The sequence below is a fragment of the Rhinopithecus bieti genome, unplaced genomic scaffold, assembly GCF_001698545.2.
Source record: "Rhinopithecus bieti isolate Rb0 unplaced genomic scaffold, ASM169854v2 scaffold_32083, whole genome shotgun sequence".
NCBI classification, from domain to species: Eukaryota; Metazoa; Chordata; class Mammalia; order Primates; family Cercopithecidae; genus Rhinopithecus; species Rhinopithecus bieti.
In genome coordinates this window covers 486,404-499,014 of record NW_016814096.1, presented here as the reverse complement: position 1 = coordinate 499,014, position 12,611 = coordinate 486,404, and the positions used below count along the sequence as shown (strand labels likewise).

Here is a 12,611-nt window from a genome sequence, read left to right as displayed (position 1 = left end):
ACACAGACACATGCACACAAATAAATACATGTATAACTGGTAAAGTGCTAATAAGCTCCATGGATTGTACCAAAGTCAGATGCACATTTTTAATACTGTACTCTTGTTATACAAGATGTTAACATTTGCGGGGGTTATTAAGTGAATGGTGTATAGGACTTCACTGTACATTCTTTTGCAACTACCTGTGAATTGATAATTGTTTCATATTGAAAAGTTGAAAAGTTTCTTGCAGCCTGACTCATGCATTGTCTGGGTTGAGAAAGGTATTTAACTATCTTGGTTTTAATAAAAGGCAATTTTCCAGCCTTCATCTTCCAACTATGTTGAGTTTGAAGATTTCATATTACTATTCACATCATCTTCACAAAGAAGCTTTATGTCAAGGCAAAGTTTAGGAAGCAGAATGTGTATCCCAGCTTTGGCATGAAGCAACTTGCCTGCAACGTCACGAACCCAGCCTTTAGAAGACTGGTGAGGAAAATTTGGCCTTTGAGGGTACTCAGCTGCCAGAAAAGGCTTCAACCATAGAGAACAGAATAATACCATTGTTGCTAAGTGTTTTTTTGGTCAACATTAGAGTGGAGTGATGACACACTGTTAATCAGTGCTGAAATTGGCAGATTATGCGATACAGGTTGTCATATTTTTATGGTAACTATGCTTTTACTTGAAAAACCTAGATAAATTATTTTTTTCAGTTAAGACCTTTTACATTACAGGAAATAAATATTAATATGGAAAACAACTTCAATACTGAGTCATCATCTACCTTTACTCTTCAAAGTTCTTCAGAGACATTGTTTTCTATTCAGCTATTAGATTTCAAAACAAGTTTACTAGAAGCATTAGAAGAATTGCGTATGAGAAGGGTAAGCTCCTTTTTAAAATGCTTTTGTTAAATAGGAAAACTTGATTTTGTTTAGTTTATTGTTTTTTAAATAATAAAAAAGACACAAAAATCCCTCTTGTTTAGAAATAAAATATATAGTCCAATTAATGAAGTAAAAGAGAATAGGACAGATTAAGTCAATGATCAAGGAATGCGAAATAAGAATTTGGAAACTAAAGCACAAAATAAAAGAGGGGTTTTCAGATTAAGTACCTGATAAGTCAACTAGTATTTATTGAATCCCTGGGAGTGCACAGATAGCATCCTCTTTAGACACATGGCTTATGAAAAAGAATCGCTCTTGGGGAGATTACATTTTTGTTAAGGTTATTATACAGATGCCTATGAAATGATTAAATAATGAAACAAGGCAGTATATGATTAAGTGACAAAGTAAATGTATGTAGTAAATATTCTGGGTTGAAAGAATCAAATATCTTTATTTTAAAAAGTGGCAACTGGGATTTTTTCTTAAAGCACATGTCTAGTATAAAATTGTAAAAGACGAGGCAGGTGGATCACTTGAGGCCAGGAGTTCGAGACCAGCCTGGCCAACATGGTGAAATGCTGTCTCTATTAAAAACACAAAAAATTGGCTGGATTTGGTGGCACATGCTTGTAGTCCCAGCTGCTGAGTCCCAAGAATTGCTTGAACCTGGGAGGTGGAGGTTGCAATGAGCCAAGATCACGCCACTGCACTCCAGCCTGGGTGATGGGACAAAACTCTGTCTCAAAAAACAAAAATAAAGTAAAAAATGTTGGTTTCAGCAGGATATCTATATTGTGCAAATCCCCTTAAAAAGCATTTTATTTCTGAGACTTCTATGGGTCTAAATTTTAACTCTATATAGGATAGACTGGAACTTGGAAGATTCTGGAGAGAAAAAAACCATAAAACTATTGCAATAATGATATAGAAATGAGTTCACTAGGATGTATATATGACCATGAAGATAGAACAGAAGAGGCAGAGAGAAGAATCAATATAATTTACTGACTTTCTGAAAATAAGCTATAAATGAGAGAAAAAGAGCTGAAACAACATTTTTATTATATAATAATATGAATATTGTTCTAGGATTTAAAAATATTGAAATTTATTGTTACAATAAAATTTAAATTACCCGGTGTTCATGGCCCTATTTAAATGTTCTTATTGGTGTAATAAAGCGCTGTTTTAAGTTTGCATTCTGCTAAAAAATGGTATTTTGGATAAGTATTATAAAGATACTGTTTTAAAATTAGCTTAAAATGTTTTTCCCTAAGTGAAACTTAGCGTCACCAATTTAAAAGTTTCACCTAAGTGAAACTTGCTGGTCACCATTTAAAACATATTCTGTTTTATTGTGTTTTAAATTTTATACTTTGGTCTGTTTATTTTATATTTCCAACTTAAAAAATATGCTTCCTTTAAAAGCTTCTGAAAATTTCAGATGAGAAAAGGAATAGTGTTTTTTTTCTTCTTTTTCTTTTATTACCCAAGAAAGCTTTATTTTAAAATTTAGCTTTCAAACTCTGTGCTTGTGCCTTCAACACTTTCACAAGGATTTTCTGCTCCTTGATGAAGAAAGCATGTTTGAGCCTGTCATGAACACAATTAGCACACATGGAACCACCATAGGCTCTGCTGACATGTTTTTTCAAGACAACCTCATAAGAACTTTAGGTCTCACATCACAAACTCCTTGAAGTCTACTTTGAGGCATGCCACATGGAGATTTTGGTGCTTTCCCAACCTTCTTGGTGTAAAGGTAAACAATTCTATTACCACGGGTTTGGGACAACCTTGTTTTGTTAGAGGCTGTATTGTAGGAAAGCCCATGATGATGCATCAAATGCTGGACCATTTTGAATGCCTCTAGATACCATCCCTGAATGAAGAGGAACAATGTTTTTAATAATCAAATGTAAAAGTACATAATAGTAACAATGAAATTCCTCATTGAAAAGAGAGCTTTCTTCTTAAAAGGGGAAAAAATCCCTTACTTTCATTAGAAAAAGACAGTTACTGGTTTTCACATTTACCCTGATGGCAGTACTTTTCCTGCATTCCTAGATTTTCCCCCTAACATTTTAGGAAATTTTCAAATACATAATAGTTGAAAGAACTATGTGAACACCCATCCACCCATTGTGGTAGACAGAATATGGCACCCAAGCATGTTCATGTCCTAATTTCAAGAACCTGTGAATATGTTACCTTATATGGCAAAAGGAATTTTGTAGGTGTGATTAAACTAAGCATTTTGAGATGGAGGGATTATGCTTGATTATTCGAGTGGGTCCAGAGTACTCATAAGCATTCTTACAAGAGGGAGACAGGGGAATCAGAGTCTGAGAAAGAGATGTGATAGTGGAAGTAGAGGTTATAGTCAAAGAGAAAGAGATTGGAAGATGTTATGCTGCTAGCTTTGAAGATGGAGGAAATTGCTATGAGCCAAGGAACATATGTAAGTGGAAGCTGGAAGAGGCAAGGAAATGGATTCTCCCCCAGAGACTATAGAAGGTATGCAGCCCTGCAGATACCTTGGACTTCTGACCTCCAGAACTGCAACAGAATAAATTTGAGTTGTTTTAAGCCACTAAGTTTGTTATTTGTTACAGTAGTAATGGGAACCTAATATACCTACTACCCAGATTCTATACTTGATCTCATAGTATATCTGTCTGTCATTGGTCTTATTTTTGGGATTCATTTCCAAATAAGTTGGAAATTATATGCTTCAGTATGTATATTATCAACTAGATTTTAATATTTGTTTATTTTTTTCAATATGAAATTTATGTAGAATAAAATTCTTCACCCATTTTCATCCAGAGGCAGCCCCTGTTCTAATTTTTTTTCACTATAGATTAGTATATCTCTGGTCTAGATTTTCATATAAGGGGAATCATTCAGTATATATTATTTTGTGTAGGGTTTTTTTTTTTTTACTCAGTGTAGTATTTTTGAGATTTATTCTTGTCGTGTGTGTTTGTAGTCAGTTTGTTTTTTCATTGAGTAGTATCTATAATGTAAACGTACCAAGGTTTGTTGTTTTCATTAACATAGTTATGGATACCTAAGTGGTTTCCAGTTGTTGGTTTTTATGAAAACAGTTGCTATTCATATTGCTGTGCATATTCTTGTACCAGACATTTTGCAGGCATGTGTGACAAGTAAGCAAGAACAGATCTTATTCAGGAACTACTTATGAGATACTGATTTTGTCTCATGGGCTCCCAAATCTTTATTGCAAATTTTTAATACTTCTCCTTGGTAGTTTATGAAGAGATCTTTTATTTAGCATTTAAAACAGAGTGCAAAAGATTAAGATACAATTAAAATGAATAATTACATTTAGTTTTAAAGATAAAAGGTAGAATTAAAACACTGATCCACAGTTACCGTTAAGCCTGGATGGGACTGATTCTTAGGTCCTTGTATCATTCAGAAGATATAAAGATACTAACCAACTACAGATGTTCTTCAGTTAAGTAGGAATATTAAAATGTTAAGGGTAATTGCTAAATAAATAGAAATAGGCTTTATATCTTCCCAAATGATAGAGAGAAAATATACAATTGTAATAAATTATCTTGGACTTGATGTTGTAAATAACCTTTAAAAGGATATATATATATATATTTTTGAGATGGAATCTTGCTCTGTCACCCAGACTGGAATGCAGTGGCATGATCTCAGCTCACTGCAACCTCCGCCTCTCGGGTTCAAGCGATTCTCCTGCCTTAGCCTCCTGAGCAGCTGGGATTACAGGCGTGCATCACCACGCCTGGCTAATTTTGTATTTTAGTAGAGACAGGGTTTCACCATGTTGGCCAGGCTGGTCTTGATCTCCTGACCTCGTGATCCACCCACCTCAGCCTCCCAAAGTGCTGGGATTACACGGGCGAGCCACGTTGCCTGGCCTCTAAAAGGATAATTTAAGGTCTTAATTATTTTCCTAAGCTTTTATCCAGATAAAAAATGTTGAAGCCGGCCGAGCACGGTGGCTCACACCTATAATTCCAGCACTTTGGGAGGCTGAGATGAGTGGATCACTTAAGGCCGGGAGTTCAAGTCCAGCCTGGCCAACATCCCGTCTCTACTGAAAATACAGAAATTAGCTGGGCGGGGTGACGGGTGCCTGTAATCCCAGCTACGTGGGAGGTTGAGGCAGGAGAATCGCTTAAATCTGGGAGGCAGAGGTTGTAGTGAGCCAAGATCACACTACTATACTCCAGCCTGGGCGACAGAGTGAGATTCTGTCTCAAAAGAAAAGAAAAAAAAAGTTGAAGCCATCTTCTGTGTACTCTGGAAACTGGTCCAGCTAATTCACATTCCTCTAATTCAATGCTAAAAAGTCTGTTAATGGTAAACTCTTTTAGACTTTCCTTTTCCAGAAAATGTCTTTATTTTGCCATGAAATTGTAGATTACATTTGTGTTCTGTCAGTATTTTAAAGAAATTTTATTGAGTTCTTTTGCTGCTATTTAGAAGTTTTCCTCTGTAGGTAATTCATCATTTCTATTCACTCTTAAGATCTGTTTGTCATTGATGATCTTTATTTTTAATGTGTCTAGGTGTGGATTTATCTGTATTCTTAGAGACTCATTTTGATACCTGAATGTTACAAAAAACTTCAGCTGTGATTTTTTTTTTTTTGAGTATTGCTCCTTATTTTCTCTATTATTTTTTTTCTTGAAACCCCAATAGACAGCATATTGGCCCATGTCATCTTATCCTTTTTGACTCTTAACTCTCTTATATTTCTTCCTATTTGCCTCTCTGTACTGAGTTCTGTGTAATTCATTGTGTTGTTTTCTAATTATCTCTTCAGATGTTTTTACCTGCTATCTAACCTTCCTTAGAGTTTTTAATTTCAATGATTACCTTTTTCATTTCTAGAGTTTCCTTCAAAGGATCCCCAAATTTAATACGTGCTAATCAAAACCTAATGCGGTGTTTTTTAGAGCTCGGTAGGATGATTCTAAAGTTATATATGTAAGAACAATACATGAGGATAGCCAATAACATTTTCAAAAGAGAAGAATGAAGTGCTACTTGCTCTATCAGATATTAAACCATGTTCAAATGCTGTAATAATTTAAAATGTGACATAGTTGCAGGAATAAATAAATCATTAAAAAGATAAGTCAATTCAATGGGTGAAAAGAACAATAGTAAGTGGTATTTGGAGCATTCATACATACCTTATACACAAAAATAAAACCCAGGGCTGGGTCTGGTGTCTTATACCTGTAATCCTTTGGTAGGCCAAGGTGGGAGGATCACTTGAAGCCAGGAGTTTGAAAACAACCTGGGCAACATGGTGTGACCTCATCTCAACAAAAAACTTAAGAAATTTTAGTTGGGATCCGGGCGTGGTGGCTCACACCTGTAATCCTAACACTTTCGGAGGCCAAGGTGGGCGGATCACTTGAGGTCAGGAGTTTGAGACCAGCCTGGCCAACATGGTGAAACCCCATCTCTGCTAAAAATACAAAAAATTAGCTGGGCATGGTGGTGGGTGCTTGTAATCCTAGCTACTCAGGAGGATGAGGCAGGAGAATCACTTGAACCCAGGAAGCAGAGGTTGCAGTGAGCCAAGATCACGTCACTGCACTCCAGCCTGGGCTACAGAGTGAGACTCCATCTCAAAATTTTAGCTGGGTGTGGTGGTGCATGCCTGTATTCCCAGCTACTTGGGAGGCTGAGGTCGGAGGATCACTTGGGCCCAGAAGATCAAGGCTGCAGTGAGCTGTGTTTGTGTCACTGTGCTGCAGCCTGGGTGACACAGCAAAAGCTTGTCTCAAGAAAAAAAAAAAAAAGAAAACTAAAACTCAATGCAAAGAAGAAAACCATACAAATACTAGAAAACATAAGAAACAATTTTTATATTCTTGGGAATAGAGACTATCCTTCATAAAGGAAAAGATGGCTGGATATGATGGCTAGATTCTTAGCTTTTACAGGATAATAGCCATCATAAAGTTTAAAAAAAATGACTGGCCAGGCACAGTGGCTCATACCTGTGTAATTCCAGTACTTTGGGAGGCTGAGGTGGGAGGATCAATCACTTGAGGCCAGGAGTTCGAGACCAGCCTGGGCAACATAATGAGACCCTTTCTCTACAAGAAACATTTTTAATTAGTTGGACATGATGGCGTGTGTCCATAGTCCTAGCTACTTGGGCAGGAGGCAGAGGCAGGAGGATCACTTAATCCCAGGAGTTCAGGGTTACAGTGAGCTGTGATTGTACCACTGCAGTCCAGCATGGGTGACAAGCAAGACTTAGTCTCTTAAAAAACAAAGTGATGGAGAGAAAATATTTGCAACATGCAAAATAATAAAAAAATCAATATCTTATTTACAAAATATTCCAAATCAAAACAACCCAACAGAAAAATGAACAGAATGAAGAAATACAAGTAATCATAAAATGTACAAAAGTATGCTTAACTTTACTACTAATAAAATAAATGCAGATTAAAACAAATATGAGATAATCAGTTTTGATTCCCAGATTGGAAAATACTAAAAAGATCGATAATTTCCAGCACTGGCTGGAGTTTTCAGGAATGAGTACTACTGTATTTTTTCCTTTTTGATGTAAATTAATATAGATAATGGATAGAAATTCAGTTTTATCTGTTTAAATTGGAATTTAAAATTTCATGTTAAGTCTGAGCAGTTTATATTTTTATCTAGGATAATTTTTTGTGTGAGCTTACTTGGGCAAATATTTTGCTACAGTGATATTTACTATATTGTTGTAATGGGAAAAGTTATAAGCAGTCTAAATATCTGTGAACAGCCAGTAAATAAATGATGCTGTTATATTTGTGGCTCCCAATGAACCATACTTCGTGTCCTTAAGTAGATCACTCCCACATTAACTTAGCCCTGGTCATGTGACTTTCTTGGCCAACGAAACATTAGCAATCATGTTACTAAGCAGAGGCTTGATAAGTACTCGCACATTGGGGCTTTTTCTCTTAGAACACATCCTCTTGGAAGCCAGAGCTATGTCATAAAGTTCAAAATAGATTATTTAATGATCAGAAGCTACATGGGGAAAGACACTGGAGTGTAAGCAGAAGTCACTGTCATCCCAGCCCTAGCCAAGCTACCATATAAATGCTTCTGTAAGAATGACCATAGCATGTGAAACAGAACTGTCTTGCTAAGCCCAATCATTGTACAGAATTGTGAGACCTAATAAAATATTGTTTTAAATTACTAAGTTTTGAGGGTGGGGGCAAGATGGCCAAATAGAAGATTCTACCAATTGTCCTCCCTGCAGGAACACCAAATTTGACAACTATCTACACAAAAAAGCACCTTCATGAGGACCAAAAATCAAGTGAGTGGTCATAGTACTTGGTTTTAGCTGCATATTGCTGAAAGAGGTACTGAAGAGAGTAGGAAAGACAGTCTTGAATCTCCAACTCCACCTCTCCCCCAGCCCCTGCAGTGGCCACATGATGTGGAGAAAATCTGTGTGGTTAAAGGAAAGTGCAGGAATTGTGGGAACTCAGTGCTCCCAACACCAGGCAGAACTTAGCCGGTGCCCATGGAGAGTGCATTCAGACCAGCCCTCGCCAGAGGCGAATCGCCCATCCCAGTGGTTTGAACTTGAGTTTCAGCAAGTCTTGCCGCTGGGGGGGTTCCAAATAATGCCAATCTAGGCCACAAGGACTATACTTCCTAGGCAAGTACTAGTGTTGTACTGGTCTCAGAGCCAGTGGACTTGGACTGGTCTCGGAGCCAGTGGAGAGGGCATGCGACCCAGTGACACACCAGTCGGGGTGGGAAAGGGAGTGCTTACGTCACCCCTCCCTCAACCCCAGGCAGTGCAGGGTACAGCTCCCAAAGAGACTCCTTCCTGCTTGAAGAGAGAAGAGGGAAGAGGTAAGAGGATTTTATTTTGTAACTTGGATACCAGCTAAGCCACAGTAGGATAGGGCACTGGGCAGAATCATCAGGCTCCCATTCCAGGCCCTAACTCCCAGACAACATTTCTAGACACACCCTGGATTAGACAGGAAATCTGCTGCCTTGAAGGGAAGGATTCAGTTCTGGCAGGATTCACTACCTGCTGACTTAAGAGCCCTTGGGCACTGAATAATCAGTAGCAATAACCAAGTAGTACATGCTATGGGCCTTGAGTTAGATTCAGACATGCAGGCTTCAGGTGTGACCCAGCATATTCACAGCTGTGGTGGCTATGAGGAGATACCCCTTCCACTTGAGAAAAGGAGGGGGAAGAATAAAGGGAACTTTGTCTTGCAGCTTAGGTACCAGCTTGGCCACAGTGGGGAAGAGCACCAAGTGGGCTCTAGGGGTTCCTGATTCCAGGCTTTGGCTCATGGACAGCATCTCTGGACCTACCCTGGGACAGAGGGGAGCCCACTGTCCTGAAGGGTGAGTCCTGGCCTAGACTTGGTGAACATCAGTGGTACCCTGTCAATACTCCCCATTGGCTGTGGTGGTGGTGACCATGGGGAAAGATTCCTCTGCCTTGGGAAAGGTGAGGGAAGAGTGAGAAGAATCTTGTCTTGTGGTTTTGGTGCCAGCTTAGCCACAGTGGAATAGAGCACCAGGTGGACTCCTCAGGTTTCTGACTCGGCCCTGGCTCCTGGATGGCATGAACCTGCCTAGAGCTCAGGGACACTCACTTCCCTGAAAAGAAGGATACAAGACTGGCTGGTTTTGCCACCTGGTGATTGTAGATCCCTAGGGCCTTGAGTCGTAGTCAGATAGTGGCTATAGCAGGCCTTGGGTAAGACCCAGTGCTGTACTGGGTTCAGGTCTGACCCAGTGTAGTCCCAGTGGTGGAGGTTACAGGGGTGCTTGTGTCACCTGTCCCCCACCTCCAGGAAGCTCAGCACAGAGAGATAATCCATTTATTTGGTAGAAATTAAGAGTAGAGGCCATGAGCGGTGGCTCACACCTGTAATCCCAGCACTTTGGGAGGCCGAGGTGGGTGGATCACGAGGTCAGGAGTTCGAGACCAGCCTGGCCAACATAGTGAAACCCAGTCTCTACTAAAAATACAAAAAAATTAGCCAGGGGTGGTGGTGGGCACTTGTAATCCCAGCTACTCGGGAGGCTGAGGCAGGAGAATGGCTTGAACCCGGAGGTGGAGGTTGCAGTGAGCCAAAATTGTGCCACTGCACTCCAGTGGGTGACAGAGTGAGACTCCATCTCAAAAAAAAAAAAAAAAAAAGTAAGAGGAGAGAATGAGTCCCTGCTTGGTAATTCAGATAATTCTTCTGGATCTTATCCAAGACCACCAAGGCAATACTTCTATGAGTCTACAAGAACTTCATCATTACTGGGCTTGTGGTGCTCCCTAGTGCAAATACAGCTGCAGTGACAAAAAACTTGATCACAACACTCAAGTCCCTTCAAATACCTGGAAACCCTTCCCAAGGATAGGTCCACACAAGGTCAGACTGTGAAGACTGCAAAAAATACCAAACTCTTCAATGCCCAGACACTGACGAACACTCACAAGTATCAAGACCATCCAGAAAAACATACCTCACCAAACAAACTAATAAGGCACCAGGGACCAGTCCTGAAGAAGCAGAGACATATGAACTTTCAGAGAAGTCAAAATAGCTGTTTTGAGGAATCTCAAAGAAATTCAGGATAACACAGAGAATGAATTTAAAATTCTGTCAAATAGATTTAATAAAGAGATAGAAATAATTTAAGAAGAGTCTAGCAGAAATTCTGGAATTGAAAAATGCAATTAACATACTGAAGAATGCATCGGAGTCTCATAGAATTGATCAAGCAGAAGAAAGAATTAGTGAGCTTGAAGACAGGCTGTTTGAAAATATACAGTCAAAGGTGACAAAAGAAAAAAGAAAGCCTCAAAATCTACCTACAAAATCGCGAAAATGGCCTCAAAAGGGCAAATCTAAGCATTTTTGGCTTTAAAGAGGAGGTAGAGAAAGAGATGAGTGGAAAGTTTATTCAATGGGATAATAACGGAGAACTTCCCAAATCTATAGAAAAATATCAATATTCAAGTACAAGAAGGTTATAGAAAACCAAGCAGATGTAACCCAAAGAAGACTACCTTGAGGCATTTAATAATAATATTCTCAAAGGTCAAGGATAAAGAAAGGATCCTAAAAGCATCAAGATAAAAGAAACAACATACAATGGAGCTCCAATACATCTGGCAGCAGACTTTTCAGTGGAAGCCTTACAGGCCAGGACATATTTACAGTGCTGAAGGAAAAAAGCTTTTACCCTAGAATAGTATATGCAGTGAAAATATCCTTCAAACATGAAGGAGAAATAAAGACTTACCCAGATAAACAAAAGCTGAGGGATTTCATTAACACCAGACCTGTCCTACAAGAAATGCTAAAGAGAGGTCTACAATCTGAAAGAAGAGGATGTTAATCAGCGATAAGAAATCATCTGAAGGTACAAAACTCACTGGTAATAGTAGGTACACAGAAAAACACAGAATATTATAACACTGTAAGTGTGATGTGTAAAATACTCATAAGTAGAAAAATGAAAAGATGAACCAACCAAAATAATAGCTACAGCTTTTCAAGACATAGACAGTATAATAAGATATGAATGGAAACAACAAAATGTAAAAGTGAGGAGACAAAGTTAAATTACTGAGTTTTATAAGTTTTCTTTTGCTTGTTTGGTAATTAGCTTGTTTGTTTATGCAATCAGTGTTAATTTGTTATCATTTTAAAACAATGGGTTAAAGATAGTATTTGCAAGCCTAATGGTAACCTCAAATCAAAAACTGTACGAGAGATGCACAAAAATAAAAAGCAAGGAATCAAAAAATACCGCTAGAGAAAATCACCTTCACTGAAAGATAGACAGGAAGGAAGAAAACAGGAAAACCACAAAACAACCAGAAAAAAAATAACAAAATGACAAGAGATAGTCCTCACTTATCAATAATAACACTGAATGTAAATGGACTAAATTCTCCAATAAGAACATATAGAGTGGGTCGCTTCCAAGATGGCTGAATAGGAACAACTCCGGTCTACAGCTCCCAGTGAGACCGATGCAGAAGACGGGTGATTTCTGCATTTCCAACTGAAGTACCTGGTTTATCTCGTTGGGACTGGTTGGACGGTGGGTGCAGCCCACAGAGGGTGAGCCGAAGTGGGGCAGGGTGTCGCCTCACCCGGGAAGTGCAAGGGGTCAGGGGATTTCCCTTTCCTAGCCAAGGGAAGCCGTGATTGCCTGTACCTGGAGGAGCAGTACACTCCTGTGCAAATACTGCGCTTTTTCCCATGGCCTTCGCATCTGGCTGACCAGGAGATTCCCTCCCGTGCCTGTCTTGGCAGGTCCCATGCCCATGGAGCCTTTCTTGCTGCTAGCGCAGCAGTCTGAGATCAACCTGGGATGCTGAAATTTGACAGGGGAGGGGCATCTGCCATTGCTGAGGCTTGAGTAGGCGGTTCTCTACTCACAGTGTAAACAAAGCAGCAGGGAAGCTTGAACTGATGCAGAGCCCACTGCAGCTCAGCAAGGCCTACTGCCTCTAGATTCCACCTCTGGGGGCAGGGCATATCTGAACAAAAGGCAGCAGACAGCTTCTCCAGACTTAAACGTCCCTGCCTGACAGCTCTGAAGAGAACAGTGGTTCTCCTAGCACAGCGTTTGAACTCCAATAACAGACAGACTGCCTTCTCAAATGGGTCCCTGACCCCCTTTAGCCTGATTGGGAGA

General features: G+C 39.4%; 1 protein-coding gene and 1 pseudogene across 1 annotated transcript in view; one reads left to right on the top strand and one right to left on the bottom strand.

Annotated features, from left to right (window-relative positions):
* The first annotated feature begins 737 nt into the window (after window positions 1-737).
* The window catches only part of CCDC73 (coiled-coil domain containing 73), a 155,283-nt gene continuing 143,409 nt past the window's right edge, over window positions 738-12,611 (top strand). The window contains 1 exon segment of the mRNA XM_017849710.1: window positions 738-872. Coding sequence (XP_017705199.1) covers window positions 738-872 — 135 coding nt within the window.
* On the bottom strand, window positions 2,387-2,739 carry LOC108513801 (60S ribosomal protein L34 pseudogene; annotated as a pseudogene).